At 50.4% G+C, this 15,243-nt stretch overlaps 2 protein-coding genes across 3 annotated transcripts; one reads left to right on the top strand and one right to left on the bottom strand.

The window, feature by feature from the left end:
* Positions 1–4,982: 4,982 nt before the first annotated feature.
* On the bottom strand, positions 4,983–6,798 carry DCLRE1B (DNA cross-link repair 1B). Its single transcript, XM_080367828.1, has 2 exons — positions 6,510–6,798; positions 4,983–6,389 (listed from the first exon to the last, which is right to left on the bottom strand). Exons 1-2 carry the CDS (start codon positions 6,664–6,666, stop codon positions 5,509–5,511), a joined length of 1,038 nt encoding a protein of 345 aa, XP_080223954.1. The 5' UTR covers positions 6,667–6,798; the 3' UTR covers positions 4,983–5,508.
* Positions 6,799–7,270: 472 nt separating this feature from the next.
* Positions 7,271–14,891, top strand: AP4B1 (adaptor related protein complex 4 subunit beta 1). 2 transcript variants are annotated; one of them, XM_080367821.1, is made up of 10 exons: positions 7,271–7,517; positions 7,630–7,854; positions 7,941–8,071; positions 8,542–8,689; positions 9,379–9,875; positions 10,604–10,687; positions 11,636–11,739; positions 11,946–12,153; positions 12,455–12,739; positions 13,021–14,891. In XM_080367821.1, the coding sequence occupies exons 1-10, from the start codon at positions 7,405–7,407 to the stop codon at positions 13,446–13,448; spliced, it is 2,223 nt and encodes a 740-aa protein (XP_080223947.1). In that variant the 5' UTR covers positions 7,271–7,404; the 3' UTR covers positions 13,449–14,891. The 2 variants fall into 2 exon arrangements, with proteins under 2 accessions (XP_080223947.1, XP_080223948.1); XM_080367822.1 differs by lacking the exon at positions 7,630–7,854.
* The last annotated feature ends 352 nt before the right edge of the window (positions 14,892–15,243 follow it).

The raw sequence follows: 15,243 nt of genomic DNA, 5'->3' as shown, positions 1-15,243 counted from the left end.
TTCAGCCCCTTTCAGAGTCAGAACACCGGAGAGGTTTCTTGGGTTTACTTCAAAAGCTCACAGTCTTTTAAAAAACTATGTTTACAAATACTCGTGCCCAAATCTCAAACCTTCACAGCTTCCTGTTTACTCTTACGTGAACAAGCATGAACAGGAACCTTCTAAGGAGCGTAAATAATCAGGGATAGCAGCTTGCACCCGGGTGGAGACGATCAGAAGAAAAGAAAATGCAATAAAAAAAAGAAAATCCCGTGATCTTGCAATCCATTGTGTGCTGCTTGAGTTAGACCCTTGTAGGCATAGACAGGAATAAGGTGAAAGAAGGAGACCACACCAGCCTAGCAAAAGCCACCACACATGGCCATCTCGAGCTTTTTGAGGCTGTTGGAAACCTGCTCCCATAACTCTGGGGCGTTCATTAACTGGGCACAGCAATGCTGTGCTGGCAAAAACAGGTCTCCACAGCCCGGAATGTCACAGCGCATCTAATAACATCGCTTCCCCCAAGGGCATGACAGGACTTTTGGTCCTCAGAGAAAAAGCACCGAGTTCCAGCACTAAGCAGGCTGCATTGATCAGGGATGGTCAAATGTTCATCGTTAAAAAGTACCAAGTAATATCCGCTACACATAAAAACGCAAGAACAGAAGTACTATTCTACAGTTCCTTCTGAAATGCAGAAGGAAGTTGGCCCTCCAAGACCCCTGAGAGATGCAGGCACATGCTAAAATGCAAATCTGGGAATGCACACTGACAGAACCTTCCTCGTGGTGTTCACTATTACAAAAGCGCCTCTCTGAACCGTCCTCAGGGCCACTGTCAGATCCCTGGGGGAGGGAGAAGGCTCGGGGTGTGCTGAGGTGGTTTGCTGCTTTGCAGAAACTTAAGCGCAGCTTTTTTGTGTGAGTGCTGGGCAACTCTAACCGCAGCCATGATTTGAGGCACAAAATAACATTGCACTGGACAGTGAGACAAGCAGCTGTCAGCAGACAAGTGCTAACGGGACATTACTGCTCTTTTGTGGAAAATCCTACAAGTAAGGTGTCTGTGTGTGCTTCAGATTCCAGAAATAACATTTCCCACTTCCTTCCTCCAGCAAAATACTGTTCAGAAGCTCACCCCTCTCTACTATCCGCTAAAGGAGGGTCTCAGTCCTGCACGGAGGACTTGGGGGCTGCAGTTCTCTTGGCCCTATTTTCTTCAGGCTGACAGTGAACTCCAAAGTGAGAGAGCATCGAACATGCTTCAGTGAGGGCTTGGCTGAGAGCCCCTTGAAACCCGAGGGAGCCTGACAGTCTGTGCCCTGGGCTCACTGTGGAACTCATGCCCTGCAAGAAGCAGGGGAAGCCACCTCCACAGGCTCTCCCTCCTCCTCCCTCATGTAATTCTATGGCTCCTGCCTGTTGGGGTGAGGAGTATGGCTCCCCAGATGGCCTGAGTCCCACACTCCACCATTTAATGGTAGCAACACTTAGAAAGCAATCATCAGGTCAGCGCCATGTGCTGCTCCATGCTGCACATCTGCCACAAGCAGAACACACACACAAAATGAAACTACTCTCACCTTCTCGGGCACCAGCTCACGAATTCCCAGACTGCCTGAGTCAGGGCCAAGAGGCTTGCTGTCAAGTAAGGTCCATCTCAAATGATTTACTGCATGCTCATGTCCGCTTCTGCTGAGGCTGGCATTTGTCCAAGTACAAAGTGACAGCAAGGAAAACTTGGGCACGGTAGCAACCTTAGCAAAAGAGCCCAAACATAGCGGAAGGAACCACAAATGCACACAGAATACCCACAGCCAGCCTTCACTTGAACAATGCACCTCACATGATTATCAGGGTGACTCCACCTTTTCTACACTTTTTCAGAGGGCTCCACAAAAAAACATAAAGCCAGAAATTCTAGGCTTGATGTTCATGTGGAATAAATCCAACTTTTCTTGGTGAAGCAGAAGATTCCTCCATTACACAGTTCTTTTTATCTAGAAAATAAGAACCTATGCTGCAGAAACGGACAGCAGCTCTGCAGCAGAAAGTTGTCCTGAGAGCTTTAGCTTTGTAGTGTGGGAAGCAGAGTGCTCTAGGGTGTTCCCTACAAAATTGCACTATACACTCATTTGCTGTGAAGCACATGAACTAGGTTAAGTTTTACCTCAGTTTCTTGGCAGCAACCTAAACTTAGTTTTCCTCCTCTCCACAGCATAAGCAGGGTACCCCTTCTCGGGTTTCTACTCTGTTTTAGAGAAGCTACATCCAACTAAACTGTTTCATAGTAGAGCAACTAGACTTTCACAGGCAACCGTGTGAAAGGAGATCAGCAGGCAGCCCTGCTCCCAGAACCAGCTTCTTAAAAAAGGTGCTGAAAACTTGCCAAAAGGAACTCAGCTCATTCCTACCTCCTCTGTCAAACCTTGGGTGAGCTGTTTCATCCCACTGGGGCTTGGTTCCCAACTGTGGAACACAGATAAGCAGCTCAAGCATGCTCTGCATCTATAGATTTGGGAGGGCTTTGGTCAGATCACCATGGTGTTTTTTTTCCTGCTGGAAAACTGTACGTTTCCAAGCATGTGGCCCTTAGATACCCCACCAGCAAGCCAATACTTGGCTACAGCTTCTCATTGTCACTGTTGTGAGCAAAACACACCTGTGGCAGCAGCTGAGCTGGAAACAGTATGTTCAGACCGTGGTGCACGTGACGCTCCAGCTCTCGGCTGCACCAATGCTCCCCTGTGAGCTAGGCTGGTGGCAGGGAAAGAGGGAAACTTTGGAGGCAAGCACAAGGGAGGGAGCCTGTAAGAGGCAAGCTACATGCTGCTGGGAGACTTCAGGGCAACCGAAGGATTCTCAGAAACCTTAGAGCTCAGCAAAACTATACTGCCAGTTTTCCCCACAAGGCCACGTTTTGTTTTCCAGGATTTTGGAATAATACACAAAAGTAGTATTTTAATGCCCAGGAGAGGGAGGAGACACGTGGCACTCTAAAATGCCTCATGCACCTGCTGTGCAGAGGCAAGATCTCCATCGTGCTGACTGTTGGTCAAGTCTTTCCTGCTTACATTGCCTTTTAAAACCATGGAGAGATTTTAAGTTTCCTTGACTCTATACTATTTGGATGATTTCTTTCTTAAGTGGCAGAAATTACCTTTTAAGCTCTAGTAAAGGAAGCCAGCATGTCTTCTGCACTTTTAAATAAGTGTTCAGAAATGGGGTGCAGATCCCCAGCTTCTGGTCTACAATTTTCACTTCTTTTTGTGTGATCTAAAGATCAGACTTACCTCAGCAAAGAACTACCATTTACAACTCCATTTTGCCCAAAGGTTCACCAGGAGGTTCTCTATTTCATTTACTTGAATAAAGGACTGAGAAGAAAGGCTGGTAAGAATAAGAGAGGAAAGGCTGGAATGCAGTGAAATGCATCAGATCTCTGAGGTGATTTGCAACATACCTAATTGGAGCAGTGAGTCAGAAGGCAAACATTCCTTCTGAGCAATGGAGAGGCTGCACGCACTAGCAGGATGTGGAATCTGGGAGTTCAGGCAGTGCCTCACTCACCTGCCTGTCAAATGAGTCACTTAAATTTCAACGCTATTGAAATAACAGCCTGCGTCTCCAAGGCAGCCAGCATCACACAAAACACTACAAGCATAGCACAATTATTCCCTGGCTGCCTCAGATGTTATGAAAGATGCAGGTGTCACCACTCAACAGTGACCCCATGGAGCTCTGCAGCTGAGTTTGCTTAGCAAATAATCCACACAGAAACCTCCAAGGAACAGGACCACACAGACCACGGCAAGAAGCTTGAGCTGCCCTTGCTATCCCTTTTGAAGTGTATTGCATAGAACCCTAGTCCATCATGTCCAGCATCCCCTTAAGCGGCTGGCAGGCAGAACCAACAGGCAGTCACAGCCAGAGGCGCTACTTATTTTATTATATATTGTTGCAGTGCCTAGGAAGGCACAGGGTTGTGAGTTAGGACTCATGTTTTACAAACAGCTTTCCAAACATACCCACTTTGGCTGCCACCATGATTACTGTTCAGGACAGCCTAGATTTTAACAGGTGCGACTGCTGCATCCACAGGCATCTTTGCTTTTCGCAAGCCCTAGCTTTACTAAAGGAACAAATGCTTCCTTTTCTGGCTCGATTCAGGGTATTCAATCCATCTAGCTGATTCGTCTTGGAAAGACCTTGCAGGACGCTACATTCAGAAGAGACCCTGATCCTGACTTAGACCACGTGAAACATTTTGTGTTGAAAGTAACAAAAAGGAGGCTAGGAAAAGCTGAGTAACCAGCTGGTTTGTAGCTCCAGGAAAGTGCCTACTGACCACTTCCACTTGAGTGTTGCTGCCTTGCCCACGCAGGGAGCCAATCTGTAACGTGGCTAGTGCAGTTTGGCACAACTACAGCATTTCCAGGCTCCACAGCGGGTGCCCGCTGGCTGGTCACGCTGCTGACACTTCCTGACTGTGCCAGGCTGTGGCTCTCTGCAGTTGATCTGGAGTGGGAAAGTGCCCGACCTCTAACTAGCAGAGCCAATTTTGCTGTTCAGCTACAGTATTCCTTCCAAACAATGCTGCTGAGACCAAGCATTTCATACCACTAAGCAGATGTTTCATTATCTTCCATCCCCTTTGCTATTGCTTGAGAACAGGCAGCAGATGGGAAGGCAGTGGGCCTAGCAGAACGCTGCAGTTACTACAAGCGCTTTGCAGTCAAGTAGAATTCAGACATGCAAATTTGCATGCAGAGACTGCAGGGATATCGTGATGCATTATGGAAAGTCCAAAACTCAAGAACCCTGACAATTCCTACTTTTTCCAGCCAGTAATCTGAAAAAGCATTGATAGTTAACATTAAGATGGTGCTTTCAGGAGAGCAGAACTACATCCAGCTGCAGCTGGCTGGATGCAGCAGCAGTGCTGTCAGTAGGTATTAGTAGATTAATAAACAGAAAACAGATTAATAGACTTACAGGCACTTCATTTTCTAGATTTTTTTATTCAGCATTTCTTAAACGTACCTTAATACATAATATTTGTAATGCATCTTGGAATGAACCAGTCATTGTCAATGAGACATTACAGACAAGCAGAAAGAATCTCTTGCTTTTTTCACCACGTTCCAGCCCCATTAATTACTTCAGCTGCAAGCAGCTCACACCCTCTGCAGCTCAGCCTGAATCAACTTAGCAGCATTTTTTGTCACAAGAGATAGGCAAGACACTGCAAAGAGTGGATACAAGGCACACAGGCAGTGGGGCTGCACAGCCCGAGTGTAGTGTGGAGACCCAACAGGTGTAGACAGAGGTTTAAAAATAAATAAATTTTGAAAATACGTAACACTGACAAAGTGGTTCTAGTTTCCTCCTTGTCCTCTAATAAGAGGTAAAGAAAGAAGAGTGCTATAGCTCAGCAACTCTCCCCGGATAGGAAACCTAAGCACAGAGAACGGGGACACAGCAGTAAGACCTCTAGAATCACTGCCACCAACTGCATTGGCAAGCATCATGCTATTTTTTTGGACACTTCTCCCCTCCTTAAAAAAACTTCTACCCGCTTGTAAAAATTCTGTGCGGAATTCTGCTTTAGGACGTTTAAGGGAGTGAGTAAATATTGCTCTGCAAATCCAGGTGAAAAGTGCTCATCAGAAACAGGTGCCTGACTAACAGTGCTAGCTGCCCTTGCTACTCCCGGCTGTGCGCTCATCTCTTCATTCTCTTTCGCCTTGCCCATATCAGAAGCGCAACCTTCTTCTGAGCAGAAAGCTGACTCACAGCAGTTCTGCTGAGGGGCGTTAACACCTGTGAACTCTTCAGATTTCTCAGTACATTTCTCTGGGGACTCATAAACAACTCCTTGGGGCACAGAATGCTGCACAGCTCTTCTCAAGAGACGCATGGGTTGCTGCCTCTTTCTTTTGCTTTGCTGCTGTACAGACTCTTGCACAGGCTTCGGGATTTTGAGGTCAGGAAGCGCCTGAGGGGCAGAACTTAGGTATTCCTGAAAGTAAGCCTGGCACATGCTGCCCCTCACAATTGGAATGACCGAGCAAGGTTTCAGCCACTTCACAAACTCGCAGAGCTCTGAAAAGGACGAGTGATCCGAGTACAGAATGGGGTGGATGTTGGGGTGGGTGACTTTCACAGGCCTGCCAGTAGGGAGGATGGCGATGGTAGGGTGCAGCATGTTCCAGCTGATGAGGGTATCCAGGCGGATCTCGGTGACATCCACAGCACGGATCCAGCCGGCCTCCTCCTCGGTAGTGAACACATCGGGCATCTCCAGCAGCCGCATCTGCTCCAGGCGCCAGGGGCTCACCACCACCCAGGTGCTGAACTCCAAGGCCAGGTCCACCAGCAGCGTCTCCTTCCCCAGGCTGTAAACACCTGCAAGGAGAGCAGTCAGCAGCGTGCCAGGGACGGGGCTGAGGGGCACGAGACCCTGCCAAGGGGCCCTGCCACCGGGAGGGAAAGGGCAAGGATGCTGTGGCATGAGGCAGCACTCACCGATGACGACCCGGTGCTGCGGGTGCGTGCGGATGATGTGGGCGGCCTGGCGCATGGCGTGCTGCCGTGAGGGCAAGGGCCGGTGCGGGTGGCAGTGGGTGTTGTCCAGGTAGAGGCGGTCAATGTGGCGGCCCCTCAGCGCGGGCTCGCTCTGCATGGTGCTGGTGTAGCGAAAGTCCCCTGCAAGGACAACACCGTCAGGGTGGGAAAGGCCGCGGCGGGGGCCACGGGGGGCTGCCCCGTACCTGTGTGCAGGATGGTGCCGAAGGAGCCCTCGAAGAGGAACATGACTGAGCCGGGGCAGTGGTTGGAGTCAAGCAGCGTCACAGTCACCTCGTGGTCCAGCACATGGCTCTGCCCCACCTCCAGCGGCCGGATCCAGCGCGTTGGCACCTGCAGCGGGCCGGGGGCAGTGGGGGCCGGGCCGAGCCGGGGGTGGTGAGTGCCGGGGGCGGTGGGGCCGGGCCGAGCCGGGGGTGGTGAGTGCCGGGGGCGGTGGGGCCGGGCCGAGCCGCGGGTGGTGGGGGCGGGCCGGGGGCGGTGGGGCCGGGCCGGGGGCGGTGAGTGCCGGGGGCGGTGGGGCCGGGCGGGGCGCGTACCTGCAGGCGGCGGTGCAGCAGGCGGGCGGTGAGCGGCGAGCAGTACAGCGGGCGGCTCCAGGTGCTGGACAGCCCCACCGTGTGGTCCGAGTGCAGGTGCGACAGGAAGAAGAGGCGGGCGTCGCCCGCCCTCCGCACGCTCCAGAAGTCCACGGCGATGGGCGTACCGGGGATCACCGTCCCGCTCATGGCTGCCTCCCCGCCGCTTCCCGCCGAATTCGGCGGGCGGCACCGCGCGGGCGCAGAGCGGCGTCGGGGCGGGAGCGCGTGCGCGGGGCGGGGCGCGTGCCGCAGCCATGCCGTACCTGGGCGGTGAGGAGACGGTGCGGGAGCTGCGGCGGGCCCTGGCCAACCCGCACGTGCAGGCGGACCGGCTGCGGTACCGCGCCGCCGTCCTGCGCGTCATCCGGTAGGTCGGGCCGCGGGGGGGACCGCGGGGGAGGGGGCGGGGGGCCGCGGGGGAGGGGGCAGGGGGGCCGCGTCCGCGTCTCCGCCGGCGCTGAGCCGTGTCCCCGCTGCAGGCACATGGCGCAGGGCGCGGACGTGTCGGGGCTGTTCCCGGAGATGGTGAAGGCCAGCGCGGCCGCCGACGTGGTGCAGAAGAAGCTGGTGTCGCTGTACGTGCGGGCGCAGGCGCCGCGGCAGCCGCAGCTGGCCCTGCTGGCCGTCAACACGCTGCGCAAGGACTGCGCGCACCCCAGCCCCGCCGTGCGCGGGCTCGCCCTCCGCAGTATGTGCGGCCTCAGGTGGGGCTGGGGGGGCCGGGGCGGGCGGGGCGGGGGGTTCCGTCTGTGCCGCGGGGGGGCTCAGGCCTGCTGGTGCCCCTCCGTAGGATGCCCGGCATACAGGAGTACCTGCAGCAGCCCCTCCTCAACGGCCTGCGGGACAAGGCCTCGTACGTGCGGCGAGCGGCCGTGCTGGGCTGCGCCAAGATGCTGAAGCTGCAGGGAGACGCCGAAGTGGGTGAGCGGCGCCGGCCCCCCCATCCCGCGGCACGCACCCCCCCCCCCCCCCCCCCACACACACACCCGCCGGGCGGGAGCAGGAGCCCACGCAGCTGCTGGCAGCCCGGGCTGACCCTGTTTTGTCCTGGCGTCCGGCGCTGCCTCTGGGTTGTGGCCGCAGGACAGCGGGAGGGGGATGAGTAGCGGTCGCCGTTCCGCGTCGGTGCCCCTCTCGTGCCTGCTGTGACAGGACCTCCGGCAAGTCACGGCTGTTCCCGCAGCCTCTGCTTGGCCGGGTGCCGTTCTTGCACCCGCAGACTGTCGGGGAGAAGTTGTGCCAGGGGCATGTGCTCCTGTAGACCTGGAAGTTTTGCTGACTGCTTCTTCCAGATCAAGCTGTATCTTTTGTCTGAGATAAGTGTTTATAAGCAGTAATTAAATCGCAGTGTGTCAGCCAAATTTGATATAAAGACCTCTGCTGCTTTGCAGATGGTGCGTTGGTGAATGAGCTATACAGTTTGCTTCGCGACCAGGATCCTATTGTAGTTGTGAACTGCCTGAGGGCCTTAGAAGAGATCTTGAAGAAGGAGGGAGGAGTTGTCATCAACAAACCCATTGCCCATCATCTCCTCAACAGGTTTGTTTCGTTTTCTTTGATACCAAGATGGTGCTGGAAGCTTTGTTCTTGTGTCCTGTCAGTGAACTTGAAGTTCTGACCTCCTGTCAGAACTTGCAGGGAAGAATCTAGCACCTGAAAGATGGTGGTGCCCATCCTAAGAGAAACAAAATTACTTTTCCGCTAAGGTCTTAAGAGAGATTTGAGATGCTCTGTTTTTCTAGGGAGTCTTTGCTTCAGCTGGTGGCTTGTTCTGGAATTGTAGGTTAACATGATTAATTGTTTTTTTTGGGGTGGGGTTGGTCACAGTACTCAAGATACATTTGTGGGATAGGTATGTTCTAGTATGTCTCTTCCAGTCTGTTTGAAGATACATAGCTTATCCATTGCCATTGCTTGAAGAAATTAAATTTTTTGCAGGTAATTCTACACGATCCAGCAAAAGAGGGGTATTGCTTTGCCCAAGGTTCTTATCACTATTGCTGTTTGGCTTAGAGCACCAGCAAAAGTGCATGTGACTGATACTGAGCCTATGTGCGTAAACTGGTTGATACCCTTGAGATGAAATTGCTGTATCTACTTCTGAAGCATAGCATTTGGTTTGGAACAGAGACCGCAAGAAACTCAGAAGCTAAGGCCACTGCTCTGCACAGCGCAGATTTTCACATACTTCTTGACTTCTGGAAAAACTGTGTTTATTCTCTTGGCAGGATGGCTGATCTGGATCAGTGGGGGCAAAGCGAGGTGCTTACCTTCCTTCTGCGTTACAAACCCCGCAGTGAGGAAGAACTCTTCGACATACTCAATTTATTGGATGGCTGTCTCAAAAGCAGTAGCCCCAGTGTTGTGATGGCAGCCACCAAGCTTTTCCTGGTGCTGGCCAGGGAGTACCCACATGTACAGGCAGATGTTTTGGTGAGAGTGAAGGGACCACTGCTGTCTGCCTGCACCTCTGAGAGCAGGGAGCTCTGCTTCACCGCTCTGTGCCACGTGCGTCAGATCCTTCGTAGCCTTCCTGGCCATTTTAGCAGCCACTACAAAAAGTTCTTCTGTTCGTATTCTGAGCCCCACTACATCAAATGCCAGAAGATGGAGGTGTTGTGTGAGCTGGTGAACGATGAAAACGTGCAGCAAGTGCTGGAGGAGCTGAAAGGTTATTGCACCGATGTATCGGTAGAGCTCGCCCAAGGGGCGATCTTTGCCATAGGTAAGAGCTGCGTCTTGTCTCGGGAGCAGCTGCAGCCCTATACCTTTAAGGAGGGCCTTTCTCTGCTGAAGTGTATCTGGGCAAATGCCAAATAACTGATCTGTGCTGAAGCAGTACAGCTCTCTGCAGGCCAGCCTTCCCAGGAATGTTTTGCACGCACCTGTGTTTCTAAACCACGATTGTGCTGTGTCTTTCAGAAGTCCTGGCATTGCATTGTTTCAGATTCCGCATAATGTCCGTGAATCTCATTCAGATGTCTGTGCTCTGATGAGATGCTCTGAAGAAATTGTGTCATTTCATCTTATTAATGAACCTTACAGTGTTGAGTGGAACTGTGTAGTGGGTGGAGTGCTCTAATACCTGCCTGTTCTTTGAGTTGTGATGGGGGCAGAGTTAAGGTGATTTGGGGTGTTCTAGTTTTGTTTTTGTAAGCTTTAAAGTAGGTGAGTTTCTATAGTATTCATAAGGGGAAAGGCATTTTAGCATCACTGGCTTTCTTATGTGTTATGCTTAAGAAAAGCTCAGACTTCTGAGGCATGGCTTCGGAAAAAGGAGTTCTCCCTTGTGTGGAGAGCAAGCTCGTTTCACTACGCTTTCAGAAATTGTAATCAAAAAGGAGAAGGGAAAGACTGTTTCTTTAAAGTGAGTTTGTGACGAATAGTTGGGCTCATGGTTCCTATTTCACTCTTACAAAAGGCTGACTTCTGTGTCCTCTGGCGTCTCTGCAGGCAATATTGCTAGGACATACACAGAACAGTGTGTGGGGATTCTGACAGAGCTCCTGGGGCTTCAGCAGGAACACATCACTTCAGGTAATCAGCTCCAGGTTGTTTGCCTGGCTTATGCTTTCAGGAAGTGGCCTTCTGGGGCTTGTGAACCCAAACTCAAGGCTCTCAAAGGCACTTGGCTTTTAATGTAATTGGCATCTTCGGGTGGAGGTCTTCCTGATGCAGTTGGGTGTATACAGTGTATACATCGTAGTTTTTGCTTCCGTAGGAATTATACTTTGTAGTGGAAGGGGCAGGGTCCTAGCTGCGTTCATGGTCTGATGTGGAAGCTCCTTTCTGGCTGCCACCTGCTGACTTTGGGAGTGAGGGACTCTGCAGAGACACTTGAGCGACTTGAGGGCCAAGATGATTAATAGATCTTTTAAATCTTTGTGATTTCTGTTCCTTGTATAGTAGTCTGGATTCACTTGTACCCAGGTTTCTATTGATCTTGTCCTGCCCCTCAGATCTAACTTCGTATCGTTGCTGTTTCTGCTCTCTCTTTTAAATGGTCTTGCATTCAGTTCTGAAAATCGCACACTTGCACTCAGCTGTTGAATTAGATCTCAGAAGCTGCTAGTATTTCTGTAAGTGGGCAGCAAAGTCTTTAAAATTTTGACGTAAAAGTTTGAGGCTCATTTTGAATTGGTATTAGTTTTAATTTGTCATTCTAACCTTGTGTGTCTGAAGCATCATGAATCAGTGTCTTTTTAAAGGCTGGGGAATGTCCAGAAGAGAGATTACTTTCCAGCAGACAGAGGAACAAGCTGAAGTTTCAGTGCTTTATTTGAGACTTGGTACAACTTTGCTCTGACAAATGCAGTTTCATGGGACTTTGAAGGAGGGTGTCTCAAATCATAGTCACAAGCAAGGCACTGACCTCCCTGGCTAAGACTTGCAAAATGTCTTGGCTGGGGGGGGTTGGAATTATTTTTTTTCCCACTAGTGGTTGCATAACTTTTGGGTAATGCTGAGCATTTTTTTTCATTGCAGCGGTAGTACAGGCTTTTCGGGACCTGGTTTGGCTGTGTCCCCAGTGCATGGATGCAGTGTGTCGGGCCCTGCCTAGCTGTGAGGACACCATCCAGGACAGTGAGGTAAGGTGGCTTTGTGCCGTGGGCTGTCTGCCCTTCCTGTTGAGGCTGGGTGGACGACGGCTGTTTGGCTTTTCTTTGGCTCGGCATTGGTGGGCAAAGATGAGAAATCTTCAGAAGACTTGTTCTTTTATATCTGTTTATTTCATGTCAACACTGTCTTTCTGGCAAATGACGCCTATTTGCTATTTTTCCTGTGGTTCCTTTAGGGCAAGCAAGCACTGATCTGGCTCCTGGGCACACATGGTGAGAAAATACCAAATGCCCCCTATGTTTTAGAGGACTTTGTGGAGAACGTGAAATCGGAGATGTTCCCAGCAGTGAAGATGGAGCTTCTGACAGCATTGGTGCGACTTTTCCTGTCTCGTCCTGCTGAGTGCCAGGACATGTTAGGGAGACTGCTCTATTACTGCATAGGTGGGTTCCCTTTCTTCCCTTTCACTGAAGCAGTAGTACAGGCTTTTGGGGACTTGGTTTGGCCGTGTCCCCAGCACACAGATGCGGTGTGTCAGCATCCTAGCTGTGAGGTGACAATCCAGGATGGCAAGGTAAGGTGGCTTTATGCCTTAGGCTGCTGCTTGGCCCCTAGCTGTCTGGTTGATTATTGTAACAGGCTTACTTTATCCCTGAGAATCTGTTTTTAGTAATTAAATGTTAGTACTTCAGGGAAATCTGAATGGTAAGAGCTCTCCATAAAGTATGTGTCTCTGATTCCCAGAGGAGGAGGCAGATATGGCAGTACGAGACCGTGGATTGTTCTACTATCGCCTTTTGCAGTCTGGTGTGGAAGAAGTGAAACGGGTCCTGTGTAGCCCCAAGTCTGACCCTTCTCTGGGCCTCCTGGAAGACCAAACTGAGCGACCTGTGAATACATGGGCTTCAGAGTTTAACACTCTTGCACCTGTTTATGGCAGAGAACGCTGGGCACTTGTCACTGCTCACCAACCAGCAGAACCCTCTTACACTTGTTCTCCTTGTACTGATTCCAGGAAGAGAGACACAGGTAACCTGCCTCACCTTCCTCTGGGATCTGTTTTCCCTTTGTCAGTGGAGACTTATGTGGATTTCTTTGAAAGAAGATCACAGTGCTTTGCTGTTGTAGTGTTCCAACTTTCTCAGTCTTGTGCAAAGCATGACTGGTCACCACCTCACTAGCCCAGGGGATGCTGCTGAAGGTGCTGTGATTCCAGCCACCTTTGTCTGATGGCTTCATAAGATAGTCTTTGTGGAAATGGAAACTGCACCTTATATGCCACATCTCACATGTTTGTGGTTTCGTTTCAGAGTCCCTGATTTCTGAAGGGAACAAAGAAGTCCTCAAGGTTCATCCCAATACAAGCAGCCTGACCTTAATTCCTGATGTTTACCTGACGGCAGAACAGTTTGAGAAGACCTGGCTGAACCTGGACATGAGCTGCCACTTCTCTCTGCCCTGGTGTGGGACTGTTCATCAAGATACCATACAGACTGCTCTTCACGTTGTCCACATCCAGACTATTGCTATGAGCAAAGCTGGCGTCCAGCCCTGGAAAGCTTATCTCAGTGCTCAGGATGACAAAGGTTGCCTCTTCCTAACAGAGCTTTTGCTTGAGGCAGCAGATTCGGAGATGCAGGTTCTGGTGAAGCAGAGTGAGGCAAAACCAGAGGCACTGCAAACCTTTATTTCAGCATTAAGGACAGTCATGGGGACAGTTGCTGGACTGAGGTCCTGACTGGTCCCTGATCCCAGTAGGATGCTTGCTCAGGACACAGGAAAAGTTTATTTCTCTGGCTTCATTTGCCATACCCGATGCTGGTTTTGTGCTTTTAAATTGCAGGAATGTTAGCAGCCCTTTCTTGGGCTTAGAGGGCATGAGTGGTGTGGTGGTAGCTGCAGCTGGCAGGCACAGGATTGCTGCAGCTGACAAATGGGGCAGGGTGAAGGGTCTGTCCTCCTGAGCTGGGGAGGGGACAAGGCAATGCATTTGTGAGCCTGCTGCTTCTGGCATGAGTCACAGAAGTGGTGGCATCTATGGTGATTGTCACAAGATGCTAACGTGACAGATGGAACCAGAAATGAGCAAAATTCAGGGATGTGTTTTGGAGAAGTTTTTTTCTGTTGAGAATTGTAAACTCAAAAAAAGAACAAGTTCAGAGGCTCCGGGACTCTGCTACTTACCTCACATTAAGAGGAACAGTGCAGTGAAGAGAGAAGTATTTTAGTTCTTGGCTCCCTTTACATGTGATTTAGTTTTCTGTCTCATAGAGGGGTTTCGGTAGTGGCTTTGTGTAACAGGTGAGCGGAGCTCTGCTGTGTCAGAGATGGGTGGACAGGGTACGTTGTGCTTACCGGCACCAGCGTGCTGCTTTTGCAAGAGAAAGAAGTGTATTTTCTAGTTGAAATGTTTTACTGTAATCACGGCTCGCCCTCTCTGAAGTTCTTCCCTCTGCTCCCTGTGGCCAGGGTGACTGTAAGAAAACACAGGAGCATGCAGCTTGTGTACGATGTGTTTGTGTGAGTTTTGTAGCCTGCATCGCTTTAGCCGCGTCACTGAGCTGTCGGTCCTTGGTACTCACACCAACAATGGCAGAATTGCTGTTTAGATAGTTAACCTGTATGGAATATTTAATTTTTGCTAATTCTGATTTTTACCATTTGTTACTTTGTAACTGGAATGGGTATTTAAAGGTGTGTTTTCTGTGCTTATTTGTGTGCACTACTGTCATCCTGTCCCCACAACACAGTACATGAGTATATGACTAAAGTTTTACAGTTTTTAAAGTTATCCTGGTCAGCTTGGGACTTGTTTTTTGAAGAGCACGTTGAGGGCACTCCATCTGCTCTATTGAAAGTTGCAGAGAGTTGGACTTTGTACAACGTCATGAAGAGTTTCCGTGTCACAGCCATGTTTTACACAGTGGCAAAGCCCTGGAGAAGGCTCCTTGGCTGAAGGTTGAGGTATGTAGGTTGCTGTAACGGGGCTTTATGGTGCTCTGTAAGGAGTGGCATTGTTAGACCTGTTCTATAAGATTTCTTGTAATTTTTAATTTCTTTTAATGACTGTATTGTACCTTTAAATTGCAATATGCCTTCCATGCCAGTGAAACGCTGCTGTCACTGTTAAACAACAGGTTTTAGTTTTATTTCTGATTTTCCTAATAAAATGTGAAACATTCCCAGCTGTTTTCTGGGGTACTTGTTCACTCAACTGTGAAGTTGGGGGTGGAGTTGTCTGATCACTACCGTGGATCCAGATGGGATCTGGATCGGGATGGGACTTCGAGCTTCTAGCCTCTAGCCTCTTATCCAGGCCCCTTTCTTGATGAATGAATAGGTCAGCAGTCTTTGAGAACTTGTAAATATTTCAATTGATCTTAAAAGAAATTACTTATTTTGAAACTAAACCACACCCACAGCTGGAGTGCTGCCAGCTAGGTACCGGTGTGCTGTGCTGTCCCCGGGAGGAGCCTGGGGTTCCCTCCTCCCAGCAGGAAGGACCTGTGCTGCTCTGGGAGAAGGAAGCCAAA

The sequence above is a fragment of the Falco punctatus genome (genome assembly GCF_963210335.1).
Source record: "Falco punctatus genome assembly, chromosome: 17".
Classification (NCBI taxonomy): domain Eukaryota; kingdom Metazoa; phylum Chordata; class Aves; order Falconiformes; family Falconidae; genus Falco; species Falco punctatus.
The sequence above is the reverse complement of the archived record's forward strand: the minus strand, read 5'-3'. Positions and strand labels throughout refer to the sequence as shown.